Here is an 18,729-nt window from a genome sequence, read left to right on the forward strand (position 1 = left end):
GCTTAGAAGTATAGCCACTGCCCACATACAGTGTGACAGCCACAGTCCCATTTTCAGTTTGTTTTTAATCCTTATTTATGTTTTTCTAACAAACAGCAACTTGACAAAAATCCATCTTCTCTGGGCCATCATGTGGTGTTTCCACCAAATGACTGAGTGTGATTACTCGGAGCAGTATGATGGGAATAAATAACAATATAATAAGCGTTTGATTAATTCTTCCAACTGTTTTTAATGTTCCTAAGGTCTATATAACTCATGCTGAAGAACTACCACACCAACGACAGGATGTGTGGCTGTGACGTTACAGTGATGCTGTTTGCTGACGTAAAACTACAATGCGTCACCCATGTATGAATGTCAGCTAAAAACTGTCTGGTTTAGATCGACTATCCACTAGTGGTGCAACGGATCATAAAACTCAAGGTTCAGATCGTATCACGGATCAGATCAGCACAAAAGAAAAAATGAGCGAATATAACTTCGAGAGATCCCTGATCCCCGATACTATTATGCTATACTTCTTATCCTTTAACTTTGTTACAGTCACCTATAGTGTTTTTTTCTTCATAAAAATGCACAATTCAAATGATAAGGAAATAAAAGATTGTATTTTTATGGATTAAAATACATCTTGTCATTAGTAGTTTTAATGATGTGCTACAAGCTGCCAGTGGTATTGTAAACGGGTCATAATTCATCTCTAATATATATTTATGTTGGTGTGAAAACGTCATCTTCAAACAGGATCTATTCAAGTTTCTCACCAACACACCATTTTACGTGATTACAAGTGAACACATCATGATAACGTTATGATTCACCTTTGCCCAATACTCGGTTTCACTGAACAGAGCCTGAGTCCCTCATAATGTAACTGAACGTAACCTTTGTTCATTGACCGTTAGCGGTGCTCTTATCATTAACTAGCTCTCCTCCTCTCAATTTAAACACGGATTGGTTGTTACAATGTAACATTATCAGAGATTGGCGAATAGAAAAGCATAAATGATGTCCTGATCGCATATTTTACTGAATATTGGTGGAATAACGATGGTCAGTCAAACTTTATTTCACACTGTGATGGTTAACGTTAAACTGTGTGATTAATCCGAGGTTCACATGCGGGCCGGACCGCGAGGTGGGATCTGTACGGATCACAGATCGACAGTGGGCCGTTACACCGATAATGTCCACTTTTGATCATTTAACTAGAACAATAATAGTTGGGCTGCAAAAGGTATAAAACAGACGGCTTTAGATGTTAACGTCCACAAAAGCGTCAGTGATGGAGAGTGGGAAGTTAGAGGGGAGATGAAGAAGAGGCCAGTAAAAACATCAAGTGTGTTTTTTAAAGCCTGGCAATTCATTTACTGTAGAGCTATTAACGATTAAAAAAAATCAGGTCCCCTCTATTTGTCTTGTCGAGTTATATAATCTCCGTCTCCACTAGTACTACACATGACAGGTAAACTAAATGTAAATGCCTGCAACGTTTCCCTTTGATCCCAGTAGCAGTGCTCTGTGGGAAGGCTGGGCTTCATGATGGAATAACTGCTGCATTACAGCTACTTCAGTGCTGGTGGATGTGCACAGTGTTTATTGGCAGTAGTTCACTCCACAATATGGCAGAGGTGATTACCCCAGTGGTGTCTGGCTCTAACTTTCACAGACGGCTGTGTGGTGTAAACCTATCACCGAGAGGAAGTTGTTTTTTACTATTTGTAATAATTGTCGATCTATGAGAATTGGTTTCAATGCGCTTATAAAGATTTATAAGCCTTTATTTGTGTTATCTTCTTCGGTTGGGACTTTGTTTCCCCTGCTCCCTTTATTGCAGCCTGGTTCTGTTTTTAATGAAGGAGATGCAGTTTTGCCTAAACCTTGCTGAAGGGAGGAGATTAATTTCAAGCTGGTATGCCTCCTATTGCAGTTTTTTGTTTCCCATTTATTGAGGCAAACGTGCACACACACACACATTTGTTGAATGAAATAGTTGGTTGCATGTTTTATTTCCTATATCATTATTTGTTTGTTGATCTGTTTTTGCTATTAATACATTTTCAGAGTGACCAATTTCCCATGAAGATCATAAAAGTTGATATCATAGCTGAAGAATGTACAAAACCCATAAGCATGTAAATGTATGGACAGAATACAGATACATTACAGACACGCAGCATGCAATGCATAACGATACAATGCATGAACATATTGGCATCAGGAAATAATATTTGCTGTATTGCAGATGTTAAATTGATTCATTTATTATTTTGTCTGACCCTGTTGGGTTCATGATTGTTCAAAATGTTATGATATGATCTCAGTGGAGTTATTGTTGCTGTGCCTCCATTCCGACAATAGCCGTGTTCGCAGGCATTGTGTTTTTGTCTGTCCGGCTTATTCCCGTGATATCTCAGGATGCCTGAAGTGAATTTATTCAGATTTGGCACAATAGTTGGACTCAAAGATGAACTGATCTGGTCAAAGGTCTCAATTTTGGCCATGAATCAAGAATTCATATGCTAGATCACAATTTCACACAAATGTCTAATAGGATATATATATATATATGTATATATATATATATATATACATATATATATATATATGAATTTTTTTCATGATTCGCTTTTGGCGATCTGTCTGTAGATTCTTGAGAGCTTCTTGGATAGCAGGCTGCGAAAATATAGGTGACCTTACTTGCAACAACAGTGAACTGTTTGAATAATTGCTTGAAAATTAGCTTGCAAAACAGAGGCTTTTTCCTAATTTTGTGACAGAAGCATAAAGTATGCATTACTGTGTGTTTGTAGGTGTCTGCTTTACAGCCTCAGAGGTTAGCGGCTCCTCTCTGCATCAGTGAGTAGTCAATGCCTTTATAGACTGAGGACTGGCTATTGTGAGCACAAGGAGGAAAAGCTAAAGTCACTGGAGCACACGGGCAAGCATACGGCACTCACAACTGTCCATTGACAATGCACTGCACAAACTAAAACCTCTTTTATGATGCCAGATCAATAGGTGAGCATATCGACTTCCTCTCAAGATGATGTGATCATCAGCGTCTGACATTGCTAAACAAACACACCTGAGACGTCGTCCACACCTTCTATATGATGGATGTGACACGGTCATAGTCGGTGCATTTTGTATTGATCAGCTGAACTGTCTTTTAGATTTTCCACTTGGTTTTGATAGTAAATCCTGAGGCACTTAGTGGTTTCAGTTGGCAGCCAGTGTAATATTGTTTTATTTAGTCTGTCTGTAACATCCCCACTGAGACTGTTGGGAGTTGGATGCAGTTTGTCTCAGGAGTTCAGGTTGGATGCCCAAAGAACTCCTCCTGCCTTTTCAGAAAGAGCGTGAGCATTAGCAGTACTTACATAATCTGATCCTTTATTTTCAGCTGTAGTTCCCCCCCCCCTAATCCAGCCTGTGTCTCCTCTCCTCTCTCTTCTGCCTAACCTACTTCTGCCCTGAGGCTGGCAAACATGTGCATCTTCTGTCCCCTTTCTCACAGCTCCCCATGTGTGTATGTGCACACACGAAGCGGTGTGTCGCCTCATATCGTTTCAAACCAAATTCCTGCCACTTCTTTGTTCTGAGTCACAAAGCGGCACCGCATGCCTGTGCATGTTCCAGCTCCCTCTGATTTTCGAGCTGAACTGAATCAATGTTTTTTGGAGCAGGGTCAGTTCAATCTTTCATCAGTTATTCTCAGTTACTCCTCAAAAGAAGGCAGAGAGCTGGAGAGAGACGGACTTGATACTACACACGAGAAAAGCTGGATGAGAGGTCCTTTGTAAGACACTGCTCTCAACCACATTGCCTAGATAAATATGCCACCAGAGGAAGTGCCCTGAATGAATTGAGAGGCCAATAATGAGCTCAGCGAGTCCACAAGGTCTGTGAAATTAAACATATTGCTCACCTGCTGCAGTGTTATCGGTGGGCCTTGACTCTTAATAATCAATATTGGTGCCATAACGTCAATGGAAATCGCTAAGCTGGAACGTTGAGTCGAATATCCAGACTCCGGTTTATTGCTTCTGTCGGTCCCCAGGTCTCCAGTGCACTTGTGTTTCTTTTGATTCCTTTAAAAATGTTAGCAACAGCTTTAGCTGGGATATTGAAATGTCAATACCATTTACAAATCTGCAGGTGCTTTTGATATTCTCTCAAAGTTTGTGTGTCTTCCACCCGCTGAGTTTCCAAGCTCTGCTGTCTAAAAGCCAATAAACATTAAAGAGGTTGGTAATAATTGCTGGTTTCCTTTGAATAAGACTTGTCGCTAATCTTATTTTTATGATGGCTGCAGACAGCCAATATAATTTGAACCGAGGAAATTGATTAAATTTTCCAACTTCATTATTCCCTTTTTGACACCTCCTTGGCTGAATTAAAATATTTGGTGTTCTGCTGAGTAGAAATGCATCCTCATTCTCTGTATGAAGGAGCATTTTATATCCTTTTAAACCAAACTTCCATCATAGTGATGAATGTCACAAGGCCTATTTAGCCTCTGTGTTTTCGTTGTTGTTACGTTATAGACCTTTTCCTCAGTCTTCCTTCTATCTCCACTTTTATTCAGCAGCCCCTTTCACTCCAAATCCCAAAAAGTTCTCTGTTGGACAGATGCACAGGTAGCTTATGGGTAAATGGAAGCTCAGGGAGGTTAGGAGGTTGGCTTCTTAAAATATAGGGCCGCCTCCTTAATAAGGTGCAAATATCAGGCCCGTGGCACGAGTGTAGCAAATTGCTTTTTGACAGTTTATTTAAGATGGTAATCGACTGTCATTTACCACAGCCAGTTCGCTCTGTGTGCTTCAGTGTCCCTCCCTCTCTGCTCCATCTCACGTCCTTTACTTTCTATCTGCTGTCCTTCTCCATTTCCCCCCCCCCAGCCTCACATATACATACACATATACTCACAAAGCACAGTAATACCCATAAAAGCTGAAATGAGGTATTATATTCATGGATCTAGGACTTGCTCTCAGTTTAAGGCAAATGTTATTTTGTAGCTTCTGTACCACCAGACATGAACAAGCAGCAATGTGTGAATCTACACAATATATCACACTAGATGGTGTGTAGCTGTATGCACAACCATAAATATGTGTGTGTTCAGGCATTTAAATCAGTAATATTGTTTCATGTAAAGTAGAGTTTGGCGACCATTTCTATTTTTCTATCTTTCGCCAACCGGCGATCTGATCACCAGGGCGACATCTTGCTCAACTTCTGATGGAGCTTTGGAATAATAGAACCTTTGAGCTTTTTGCAAGCAATACGGTGAAAGTCAAGTGAATAAACATTTATAAATAGGGGGGACATTTAATTTAAAACATTAGGTGTGACACCCCTACTAAACATTAAGAAACAAATGTATTGAACAGCAGTGTGTCCTCTATTCAAACAGCAGCTCTTTTGTAAAAGCCTGTGTATCTGTACATGGTATGATAATATCACAGCACTGTGTTCCATTGAACATTGGGCCATTATCTCATCTTTAACATCACATTCCAGTACATCTTCATACAGTAACTACAGCTGTGCCCGATGGTTCAAAGCTCGATGACACTCAAATTATTGTTGTTAGTAACTTGTGTGCAATCCTCCAGCCTCTCATTCCTTCTCTTTGACACATCGAGCGATGCTCTTCGTCTGTCATTTTTAGTCCAAAAGTCACTACATTCAGCTTCAATCCAAATGTTGTGGCGTTGAGCCTTTCAAAAAGACATTTTTCGCTGCGTTAAAAAAAATAGTTTCCCGCTTGAACCAGTAAGGCAAGCACCTGTATTAAATGCGATCTAACAGTACCACAATAATACAAAATCATAATTTTTAGAGTGATAATGTCATAAAATATGACATTTGAAACATGATTTGAAAACCTCAATCAAAGCTCTGAATGTAAAAAGATGACATTCGATACAGCACTATCCACAAAGTGAACTTCTCTTATGGAGCACAGAGAATAGTTTTGGTAAGCAGTCATCAGAGCACAGAGAGATGCAGGGTGTCACACCCATGGAAGAGATGAAAAACTGGTTTGTCATTTATAGAGCCTGACCAATTGTTTTGGTTGGATAGTTTTATTTCATAACGGATATCAGTATTGGTGTATATGTTGTCTAATATCATGCAGAAAAAGCTGCTGGAGGAAGTGTTGAACTAGTGTCATTACACAGTTTCTCCAGTCCAGCCTACTGTTATTGACTGACTGCAATCAGCAGTGTAGTGTGAGACAATACATGCAGCTGTCTGCAGTGCTAAGCCTGCGTCATTCAACTCAGGTAAGGAGTTATCAGTTTTAACCATAAGTGAGGAGGCTATTTCTTCACTCCAGCTGTATTTTTCATAACTATGAGCAAAAAATGACAGTTACCAGCATAAGCCACCATGTTCTGAACAGAAGTGTTTGGATGTGTGTGTGTGTGTGTGTGTGTGTGTGTGTGTGTGTGTGTGTGTGTGTGGCAGTTTTTTAAATAATTGCAATAGCAATACCTGTGTTCCAAGACACTCTCTGTACTCACTGCCCTTTTCTAGGTTGGTTGGCTGCTGCTAAAATGCTTCTTGCCATTGGCCGCTCAGGAACCAGAAATTGCCTGTAATTGCACCTGCCATTGCCCCAACTAACATGCAGGAAGGATGGGATGGCTGCCAGCATATACGGTTGCTAATGGTCCCTTTTTGTTGTTGGAATTTTCTAGTGGCATTCTCAAATTGTAGCATAGTTGATGCTGTAAATTGCAAACACAATTTAAGGCTCCTGTGTGCACAGACATGAGCACACAGGAGTGGTCTTAGAATGTTTTGAGAAATAAGCCTGACGTATTGAGACGCAAACAACGTGACTATCGACAGGTGGAAGAGTAGCGGATACGTTTAACTGTTCACTCAGATGAGACACTCGGTTTCTAATTCATTTGGGGCAGTTTCACAAAATGTAGTACTTTTTGATTTGTGAGCGAGAACCACGGTATATTTGTCCATGAGGCATTCAATTTGATAATTTGTATTAATATCTCATTTCGTAAGCTTAGAAGGGACTGAGATTCTTAATGTATCTTTGTTATTCACCCCTCTTGTTTTTTCAGTGATCCAGAATACTTAAATGTTCAACACAAATATTGTAGGCTATTCAAAATATGGCTTTATAAATCATTAGAAATTAGCAAATTTTAAGATCAGCTATTTTCCTTTAATAAGCACTTATCTTTCCTCTTGTCCTGCAGTGCACTACAATCTGCAATCTTATTCAAAGGAATATTATTTATCCTGATTAACTGACGCATCTGATTTTTGAGGCTATAATGCGACCCAGTGTACAACAAATGACTGCTGCTGATTGAGTCCTTTTTTCCACCCTCTACTTGACGATGGCTATAGAAAAGGCCCGGAGGCTATATTGATGGCACATAGTTTTCTTCCTAAAATAGACACAATTCCTTTGTCATCCACACACTATTAGTTCCTTGCTCCCAACGCTGAGGCTCTGGCAGGTCTTTGTTTCTTACCAAGATGGTTTTCCCTCGTACTGATGGGGAGAAGATGAAGGAAGGAGAGAGGGACAGGGTGTGTATTCAGTCTCTGTCTTTGGGTGAAGGGAGAGAAGTTGGAAGATATTAAGCAAGCAGGCATCTGCAGAAGCACTGTGGAGCGAGTTCGCCCTTTATTCCGTTTTCCACTCTTTTTGCTCTCTCAAGCCTTAATTTCTTTTTCTATTGCTTTCCAGCCCTCTGTCTATCCTATGTCCTGTCTCACTCTATCACTTCCTCCACCCCTCTCTCTCTCTGGCCCTCTCTTTCCTCCCAGATAAGGCCAGTCGAGCTGCAGGCTGCTGGGCTGGTTAATTGGAACGGGAGAGTCTGGAGGCCTGGCCAGTGAGCCTTGTGCTTCCTACCAAAACATCTTCAGGCACCGACGCAGCCACACGCATGCTGCCGGGTACACACACACACACACACACTTGCGCGCACAAACTTAATCGGCCACACGCCCCCCAGCAAACATTTTACATTTCACGCACGCAAAGCCACTTAGAGCGGTTGAACAGGTAAGTTGTTAGTATCTCACTCAAGGAAAGGGGAGGAAAACTGCACTTACAGATATCTAAACATGTGCACTGTAAACATACTGTAGATGCCCAGAGCTGCTTTTGATACATCACCTGTGGCTCTAATTAGTTCTTCTATATGTGCACATGTAGCAAACAAACTCCCAGGCACAAAATACAGCCATCTTCACACTCTATACTCCAGTGGCACACACTAATATTCATATGGGACCACTATCACCACACAACATTGATAACATGACAGAACTTAACCTGGGGCGCAAACAAAACCCCAGTTTATTCTAGTTTAGTAAGCACTTAGGTTGGATTCATTGGGATTCACCCCTTCGAGAGAGGGAGAGGCTTGATGGGAAATGAGAGGCATTATGACGAGGATGGTGTCAAACAGGGAGGAGAAAGGAGGATGGAAGGACAAGCAAGAAGGTATTTAGAGCTTGGCTGAGCAGGCAGCCATACTCTAGTGTGACAGTGTATGTGCAAAAACTCACTGTCAGTCTTTCCTTCCTCTCTCACAACATGAGTTGTACATTGCACTGCAGTATGATGAAGCTGGCTGATAGCTCGCAGATCAAATGGGGCCGTTGTGTGGCGGTTGATGTGCATGTGAGTGCATGTGTTGCTGCGTGACTGCCTCTCAAGTAGCATCGCTGGCTAAGTGTCACTGACGTCCTCTTTCTGTTTTTTTCTTCATTTATCTCCCTAATGCTCTCTCTCTCTCCCCCTGATCCTCTCTCCCTTTGTCGGACATTTTGTTGGCTTTATCGTGGATGCAATAATGTCTTCGAGTGACGTGACTTGCTAATTCCGAGATGTCTGCCTCCTCTTGCCGCTGGTGTCCCTGGGCGTCTTGGTGCAGCACGTGTGTCTTCATGTGTCCATATCCGTCATTTATGTGTGCTGTTGTTGGTTTCTTTGTAGCACTGTCTGTCAGTAGTGCCATCCACAGAGGCAAGTCCACCGTGTCCTGTTCAACTGATCTCTGTCTAGAGACAGACTCTCATTCAGTCTCCCCTTAAAAAGACTTCATTGTTTCCAGCCAGTGGTTATTGATGCACAAGATAAAGGAGACATTTGAGTGACCTGTTACTTCAGAACTAAGTCGAGTCTAAAGCAAGCTGCAGAGTATACAGTATGTGTGGCTATCTTTCACTCCATCTCTTAAATACACTTCACAAACTCGTCCTTTATGACTGCCTTCTCGTTTCACGGTCACATCAGTTCAGCCTGCAGAGCAAGTTCATCTGCTCCCCATGATTTACCTTGCCAAGGTGTCACAGCAAAAGGAGTCATTATTAATTGCACAGCAAGGCTAAAGCCCTTGATCTCTTTCATTAGCATCTCCTCATAAGGGCTAAATGCAGTTAGCACTAACAGCCAGAGGTAGTCACTAGCGGCTTACAGCTGACTACAGCTGATCAAAGGCTGGAATCTGATGCAGAATAAAGGCCTGCTCACCCCTGTGTTAGAGAGGACTGACTGGAATCCTACATGACAAGAGGATTGCGTTGTAGAGCTCTGCTTTCGCAACAGTGATTAGTTCATTTGACTTGCACTCAAGGTGTCTTCTTCATGTATCCTTTGTAAAACAGAACACACCTACATTTCAGAGTTTTTGTAATTCATCCTCTTTGCAATCCATGGGTCATAAGTCTGTGTCTTCAACCTTTGGCTGCATTCCAGTGTCAGAAAGATGCACTACAACAGTCCTCAAGAATGAATGTCGCACATGGCCTCTCAACCAAGAAATCAACATCGACATCAAGTCGACAATGTGGCATAGACTGTAAACAAACATTCCTTTCATGAAATATGTGAAACTTTCTTCTGTACTTCTTGGCCTAACTCCCTGTCAGAAATGACCCTGTACATTCAATTCATCATAACATAGTAAAAATGCATTTCGATACCAGCAATTTGGCTAATTAGCTAGCTGATGTCAAACCACTCTTGACTTTACCTGAGGACATGAACTAGTGTAGAAATCTTGCTGTCTATTGTATTCACTTCCCAGCTTTGCTAATAATTACCGTTGAAACACGCACAGGTTTTATTTAGTCCTTCATGGAAATGTTAAGCTTTCAAACCTGCCATTTATTTTATCTCCTCTCCTCATCTTACTCCCTTCATCCTTGATATTCACAATGTCTTGGCACCAGCATTCTCCTCCCATTTTACTCTCTTGTACTCCCTCTCCCACCACTTCTTGTTTTAAATCCTTGTTCTCCATCTTGACCAGGAATATTAAAAGTGGCCCAGCTTGCCTCTCTGGTTAATTAGAGCACCGCAGCAGCAGGAGCAGCCTCATGCTGACGGATGGTACACTGCTGAGCTTCTCAATGGCCAGGATTAATGCCTCCTGTCTGACTAGGATATGGTGTGTGTGCGTGTGTGTGTGTGTGTCTGTTGGTGTGTGGAAACTGTGTATTATGCATAGGTATATTTGTACATAGGAAAACTAATTGCGTGTGTAAATATTTGTGTGAGCGACACCTCTATTATCCTTTGCCTAGATTATTGTAATGTTTAAATATTTCCTAAGCTTCAGCTGTTTTTATTGCACTTGAAAAGTGTTTCAGTGTCATATTTACAATTCAAAATAACCTCTTCACTAAGGAGGAAAAAAAAACAACAACCATGCACAACATTGAACTCTATGTAGAGCTAGCGGGCAGTGAACGGATTTAAACTCGACACTACCTGAATGTATGCGAGCTGACTGTTTGTGGAAGTAGGAAGATGAAAGCCTGGCACAGGTGTAGTCTGGTCTGTGGGGAATCTGAAGGCCTTGGGCCAAGGCGGAGCTCTGCATGAGATGGATTAAACACCAAAAACTTCACATTTATGTCATACTTTGGTTATTTTCTGCACCTTGGAGATTTGATTGAATTCTGGCCTTTCCTCAGATTAGGATGTTTGTTTTTAATTTCTTTATTCTGACCGATTGCTAACGGTTAAATGGTTAGATATAAATTACATCTTTCCCATTACTGTCTTGTCTCCTTAAAGTTTGGGTGTGCATGAAAATCATGACAACTGCCTCAAATTAATTATTTAACATGCACTTATTGTCATAGCAGTTACCAAGTACCTCTAACTTGAGCATTCGGATACATAAGTAGAGATAATTTTGTGGCACAATATTATAAATGCAATTGTTTTGTAGTTCCCTTAGATTATAGATTCATTATAGACACTAGTGAGCGAATAAAAATGGGACTGTTCGCTTCAGTGTGGTGATAGCCAAAGACTTAAAGAGTTTGAGCAGAGTTTCTGTCAAGATTGTGGCAACATTCCCCATGGTATGATGTGAGAAGGAATGGGCCGTTGGTGGCTCACATGACCGTGCAGTTATCCTGAGGGTTGCAGAGCTTCACTTGGACAAGAAGTCGGGTCAGGGTGTTTGAGGCTGAGTGCAGATTGCTCCTTTAGTCAAGTCACACAGGCCTGCTGCAGCTTAAACAAGCACTGTGAGCGAAAGAGCTGTCGTTTTTTTCTTTTTTTTAAGATCGTTTGTTGGCTTTTTTGCCTCTAATTGATAGTGCAGCTGAAGACAGGAGAGGGAGAGAGAGAGAGAGGGGGGGGGGGGACAACATGCAGCAAAGAACGGCATGTCTGATTGAACCTGGTAAAGACTACCAGGTGCCCGAGCTGGCCCTTTCTCTTGAGGAAAGAATTGAGGCAGATTTATGTCCCTCTAGAAGTGTCGCTTGTAAAACAATGCTGCGACCAAATGCAGCAGGAAAGACTTTGTGGACTATAACTGTGACAAAATTATAATCCCAAATGCAGACATTAATATACACACACTGTAACCATTACTGAGTGTACACAGGCCAGATGAACACCCACTGTTGCAGAAGGACAGTTGCATTTCTAAATGCACACAGCTGCACATGCAACTACAATCAATCACAGCCCTGCACACACACACACACACACACACACACACACACACACGCATGCACAACCCTGGGAGCTCTAGTTATCTCTTGAGGCTTGTTATGTTTCCTCAGTGTCCTTGGGATTTAATAGTAGCATCAGGCAAGCTGGCCAATACCCCCTAATAACTAGCAGCACAATGCATGGAGGATACACTCTCCACATAGTAAAACTTCATACACACAGCACGGTGAAAGGAGCAGGAAACACTGCGTCTGTCTGTAGCGCTAGAGAGTCCCCACCAGACAGAAATAACTCGATGAATATTCAATTTAGCCAGGGAATATTCCAAATCTATTTACCCATAAGGGAAACAGATGTGGTTAAGAGAATGGTTGATTACGCTAGCGTAAGCTCTCAAATTGTTCACAAAATACAATTCTTTTGGTCCCAAAGTGTTCAGGGGGGTTTTCATGTTTTTGTTGATCTTCATAATGGCAATTAAAACAATGTCATGATCTATGTGTGTGGGTGGTGGGTAATTTAGCTTGTGTATAAAGGAGCAGGCAGTTAGCTCATGATGCAGCATACTGCATGTCTGCATGTTAGTGGGAAGTCGTTGCTTCAGTATAATTAGGTGTACGTGTATTCCTGCATATGTAAATTTGCAGTACAATGTACCTACCGATATGGACTCTTAAGTATGACTTAAGTTTCCTCTCACAACTAATGAATGTTGTGAATCATGCCTGGTAATTGACATTAATTAACATACATATGTGTCTAGCATGTGTGCAAACGAGAGGACAACATGTGCAAACATGCAGATTGGCTTCAGTCATTTAGAGCCCAAAATCAACCAGCCCCGGTTTAATCACTGCTAGAGGCATGTTGTGCCTGCTGCATGTTAGGAGACATTTTGTCTGACAGCGTCTCACATTTAACAACAGTCTGCCAAACAGTAAGTCATGTGTTCTTTGTTCTAAACATGTACACATACGATTATGTGAAGAGTGGGAATCGTGAGGCATAGCACGTAGGATTCCAGACCTTTTGCTGTCAGAAGCTCAAACTGCAAGTCAGAAGCCATACACTCAAAACGGACAGCAGATCACATCTCCAGCTGAAATTTAGGGAGGTGGCTGGTATTAGAAGAGCGAAACATATTCGATATACTTCCTACCTGTTTTTGTACTCTGTTTTGTACCAGTTGGAATGCTGCTGCAAGCGTACCTTGTCATCATCAATGTAGAGATATCCACCAATGTAAAACACTCATTGAATCTGTGGGATTACAAATACAGCTGTTTATCATCAAAGGCCTTTCATAGTTGGGACAAAAAAATGTGACTTATGTTGAACAATAAATAATTGTTTTTGTTGGAACGGTCTAAATGACTGGGCTATGTGCCATATTAGGATACATCAGTTTTACCTTTTTGTTATAACTGTGAAATGACTTAAAATCTAATTTACTATGAGGCCATCAACCAACTGCACACACACTGCACTGTGAGGTCCACAGCTATAAAGTGACTCATAACTTCAAAGTTTATCTTTAGTACATTATGACTGTACAAAAAGGCGAAAGATTATACAGACATTGATGTAATCTTAGACCCTGTGAATCTTAGTCGTTTTTATTCAGTATTTTTGGTGTTTTTGGTCAATGGCATTGCTTTTGTCTTGGTGGCCAATATGAACAAACCTGGAGAAAAATGGCTCAAATATTATTTGTCTTCCTCCCTCTCTGTCTGTCCATCTTTCTCCATCGATATTAAGCCTTGCCCGTCTGACATCATGAAAAAGCAGCCTTTCTTTCTCTCTCTCTCTCTGTCTGTCGTTCTCCCTCTTTCCCTCCTTGTATGCTCGCGTCATCCCTGTTGTCACTTTGAAGCCAGGCAGTATAGCACAAGGGAGCATGAGCAGGGGTGAGCCTAGCTTTAATTGTAGACTGTTTGTGGTGGAAATTAGATCTCACTCAAGAAATAATGGCTCGGATTAGGCCCAGCCCCAGGGTCAAGACTGGCTGTTCAGACAGCTATTGACTCTGCAGCACTCCACTCTGAATCGCATTTGATTTAATGATGTGTGTTTGCATATGCATGTTCATATTGTGTGTGCGCCACAGTGGAAGGCTGTGATTTATCAGTATACTCTATTGCTGATTGGCCAGAAAGTGTGTCTGGATGGCAGCCATCTTCACTGTATATGGAACCATTATGTTAAGGTTCAGTACATTACCAGACATATCTATCGGCATGACTTAGAGGGAGCAGAGAAAATAAGACATTCATATTTCTCACACCCCTCTGGGAAGTACGGAGCCATGCAAAACTCAGAAAGCTTATTTATTGCTTTTTCTTTTTTTTTTTGAAGTGTCAGCTTTCAAATGAAAAGACCTAAGGGATTTTTATTTAAAGTACATGCTGTCTAAAACTGCAGGCGAAAGCAAACTACCGGCGAAGAAGATGAAAGATAAGAGATTAAATAGCATGTCAAAACGAATAACTGCTGATTAACTCGACTTGGCATGGGTCACATTATTATATGATGTGTTTGTTTATTTTTGTCTAGTTGAGATGAAATGCACTGGAACATGTTTGTATGTAATTTACATTTATTCTTTTTTTATGTGTGTGTTTCTTCCAGATCCCGACCTGCCATCATAATGATGGGACCCATTCCGGCATAGAGCTTTGTAGTCCTCAAGTTACAAGAAAAGAATGGGTTTACGCTGAGACCATGAAAGCATCGTATGCTCCAGCAGACACCAGCAGACTCTGATTCTGTCTACTCTTCACCTCCCTCACTCTCTCGCTCATTCTCTTCCCTTCCCTTAAAGAAAGATCACAATCTGATAACTCTTCCCCGAGCTTTTGGCGGCAGCTAAAATTTCCTGGAAATTGTACTGAGATCTGGATTCTAAAGACGAAGATTCTATTTTGGGCCCAGGATAGACCAAGGGGCTTTTGAAGAAACGGCAGTGTTGAAATAATCATATCCTCCCCTCTTTTACTCTCCCGCTATTCCTCATTCCTTTCCTCCAAGTCCCAGAGGCACCAACTGATGGAGAGACGGAGGAGAGAGTCAGGATTAGGACACAAATTAGAGCTTCAGAGAGAACAGGAAAAAACTGCTGATTCATCAGGAAAATTAGAGCAGGGTCTCTGTGAGGGTTACTTTACCCAGTGAGCTTGATATCCCAGTACAATAGATAATACTTGTTTACATTTGAAATCTGTTAGCCGCAGTGAAAGTAGGCCATTCCTCTGGGGTTCATTAGACATATACGGCATCAAGTAGAGAAGGGAAAACTTGGGAGCATGACTAGGGGGTTAAGATTCCTGTGTTGGCCCCTGTGGCCTCTGGCCCTCTTCAGCCTGCTCACTACAGTGAAGATGCTGGAATTCGGTGGGGCGCCTGGCCAGTGGGCACGCTACGGACGCTGGGAGGCCGGATCAGTGGGCGAGCTGAGCTTCAGTCTCAAGACTAACATCAGCAAAGCTTTGGTACTCTACCTGGATGATGGGGGCAACTGTGACTTCTTGGAGCTTCTGATCGCTGGTGGGCGCCTCCAGCTGCGCTTTGCCATCCACTGTGCCGAGCCGGCCACGTTGCACATGGAGACACGGGTGAATGATGACCGCTGGCACATGGTCTTGCTCACCCGCAACTTCCGTGAGACCCTCCTGATGGTGGATGGTGAGACAAAAGTGGCTGAGGTCAAGTCCAAGAGGAAGGAGATGGCAGTGGTCAGTGACCTGTTTGTGGGCGGGATCCCGCCTGATGTGCGCCTATCAGCTCTGACTTCTAGCACGGTGAAGTACGAGCCACCTTTCCTGGGCTTGATCTCCAATCTGAAGGTGGGGGAGATGCCTCCCACTTTGTTAAATAGCCAAGGCATTCAGAGCGACCTGGAGTACCTGTGCACCAAACAGAACCCGTGCTTCAATGGAGGGTTTTGCTCTATTCAGTATGGAGAAGTTCACTGTGACTGCACCCACACCCGCTTCAAGGGGAAGTACTGCAAGGAAGGTAAGGAACCGTCACACTGTACCTGCTCGACCCTGGTTTCATTGCATTGTTCCTGTGCAGTACTCTTGGCATGGTAAAGCTAGAATACATCTGCTGTAGGTAGAGTTATCTGATATATCATGACGTGTTTGAGATTGGGCCCTCATCTTTGGGCTTTTGTGGTGACTTTGTTAATATTCAGTCTCTAAGGGGTCAGTGGTATGAGAGGTTGTGTGTACATTATACACAAATAGTCCCTTCTTGACATTTTCTAAGTCTCTTGCAGTGAAGTAACGAGTGTCTTGTTTCTTTGCTGTGAGACAGTAAGATCTCTGTGCTTAATAGGTTGAGGTTTAATAGTTGAGGTGTAGACCCAGTGAGGGCTAAGAGGAAGGAGGTGCTCTCTGAAAAGGAACGCACATTGCTATTTTCAGTCTTCTATTATCAGAATTTAAAAAAAACATGTCATTGCTTGAAAGATAAAAAAAAACAAAAAGCACTTTTCTAGGGATTATGTGACTCATACAAGAAGTTTAGACATGGCACAGGTGCTACTTTGAATATGCTTGGTATTTTTTCTAAAACAATTCTTAACATCAAAGGTGCTGAATATCTAAACAGAATATTTCAAATGCTAAATCACACACTGTAGGTCTGCTTTTCAACTGGCTTTCTTTTCTTCTCTTCTTTCTTTCTTTCTTTCTTTCTTTCTTTCTTCCTAAACCTATTGTCCTGGGTGTACACCCTGCTCTTCCCTTCCTGTGCTCCTGGGATGTGCTCCTGTGCTGTCAGCTCATGTCAAACTCTGCTCTGTTTTACACTTCTGGCTCTCTCCTTCACTGACTCGTTCTATTTCCATATCTACGGTTTCCCCCCTCTGCTTTACGTTCATCCATCTCTCTTCGTCCCGCAGCCTTTCCTTCACTCACCTCATCCCTTCTCTTCTCAAGGCTATCTGGGCTTTCCATCTCTCCTCACCTCCCTCCCCCGCTCTCTCTCCAGAGTTCACTCCCCTGCTCCACTTATCTCTCTTTCACCTTTACCCGCTGTCAGCACTTTCTCCTCCCGCCTCTCCTCCCCTTGCACTTATCTCCCTCCTCTCTTTCAAACTGTTGTCATCTCCACACCTCACTTCTGAATGCTCTCATTCTCTATGCAGCCATCTGAAATTGCTTGCTCTGTCTTGATCATTTGTATCGGGGGTGGGGTTGATTCAACTTTATCTCCAGTTTTTGCCGTTATACGGTATAAACTAGTAATATTGTTTTGCATAATCCATAATAAGCAGTAGACTCTCTAGCTCCTACTTCCTGTGTGATGCAATGACTTGTAATTACTGGATCTTCAAAAGGTAGATGGCAGTTATGGGCCAATTGTTCAAAGTACTACATTTTTGTGGCCCCCAGAGATGAGCTTTGACGATGCTGAAAACCGATATCAAACCCAAACAGAATAGTTTGTTCAATTTTCTGTTTGAGTATTGCTTTTGATAAAGTAATAAAGAAGTAATAATTAAAAAAAAATCAGCATGCCACCATGATTTTGATCAAAGCCCTTAAGTTGTTCTGATGTAGAAAGTCTTTACCAGCTCCAGCAGCTGTACTGTTTTGTCTTTTGCTCTCTGAAGCAGCCAATGAAAAACAAAAGCCTTCATTCTTTGTGTATATACAGTAGGTCTGTCTGTCTGTTTCTCTTTCTTGTCTATCCCATTTTCCTGTTCCTTTAATTCTTCCCTCCCTCTCTCTCTCTCTCTCTCTCTCTCTCCCTCTCTCTCTCTCTCTCTGTGTGAACTGTGTGCGCGACTGCTGTGTGGTTGCTGGAAGCAGACACTGCTGCCTGTCTATTGGCTAAATTGAGAGCAGAATTCCAATGCTGTGCTACAGTGACTGCAGGAAACATTTGTCCTTTTGAAATGGAGAGGGAGAGTGAGATAGAGGGAGAGAATTGAGATAGAGGTAAGGAGCAGAGAAACCGAACACGAGGGAATCGGGGAGATTCCCTCAGTGTTCATTTACTCTCAGAGATGTTCTTTAGATTGAGTGCCGTTAATTGGTTCATTATGGCTGACTGCTATTGCAGCAAAGTATTTATTCCTTTTATCTAGCATGGGAATGTAAAGGTCTCTCTCTCTCTCTTGTATTTGATTCTAAGACTCTTAAGATCGCTGAACTAACAAATCAATGTCTCGCCATGTCAAAGGAAAGCTTATTTTTAAAAGGCCTGCCGCCTGCTGACTTCAGAGAGGAAGAGTGCCCAATGTCATGGGAACATTTTTAATGATGCGACATGCAGGGCTGGTGTAGTATTATATTTATCTGCAATCTGCAGAAATACTGTTTAAACAGAATGAATACAATTTAATTAAAAGAAATCTGCAACGCCGTCGTTGATTTAGAATTTGAATGTCTATATTATGTTTGAAACTTTGAACTATTTGTTATTTAACATTGATGTAGCAATAATAGTTCTGTTGAATTTAGGAATGAAGCGTCAGTAAGTTGATACTCTGATGCAATATATTTCTGAAATGGATCCATCAAGTCAAGCATGGTCATGCATCATGTATGCCTGCTACTCTGAGCAGCAGCTCATTAGCAGGAAAAACTGTTTCTGTAAAAAGATGCCAAAACAGCTTGTTGACATGTGGGTGTTAAAGAAGCAGTGGGATGAGACTCTCCAAACTGCAGCTAATGGGATTTTACAGGGAAAAAACAAATAAACAAATGAAACGGATCTGTTTCATGGAC

The 18,729-nt window shown here is 41.9% G+C and overlaps 1 protein-coding gene across 8 annotated transcripts in view; it reads left to right on the top strand.

The window, feature by feature from the left end:
• The window catches only part of nrxn2b (neurexin 2b), a 620,971-nt gene that overhangs the window by 59,702 nt on the left and 542,540 nt on the right, over positions 1–18,729 (top strand). For all 8 annotated transcript variants that reach the window (XM_031850677.1, XM_031850671.1, XM_031850674.1 and 5 more), the window contains one exon: positions 14,618–16,003. In XM_031850677.1, the coding sequence (XP_031706537.1) occupies positions 15,292–16,003 (712 nt within the window). In that variant the 5' untranslated portion in view covers positions 14,618–15,291. The remainder of the gene's footprint in view (positions 1–14,617; positions 16,004–18,729) is intronic.

The sequence above is a fragment of the Anarrhichthys ocellatus genome, unplaced genomic scaffold (genome assembly GCF_004355925.1).
Source record: "Anarrhichthys ocellatus isolate YVR2014 unplaced genomic scaffold, GSC_Weel_1.0 scaffold11, whole genome shotgun sequence".
Taxonomy (NCBI): Eukaryota; Metazoa; Chordata; class Actinopteri; order Perciformes; family Anarhichadidae; genus Anarrhichthys; species Anarrhichthys ocellatus.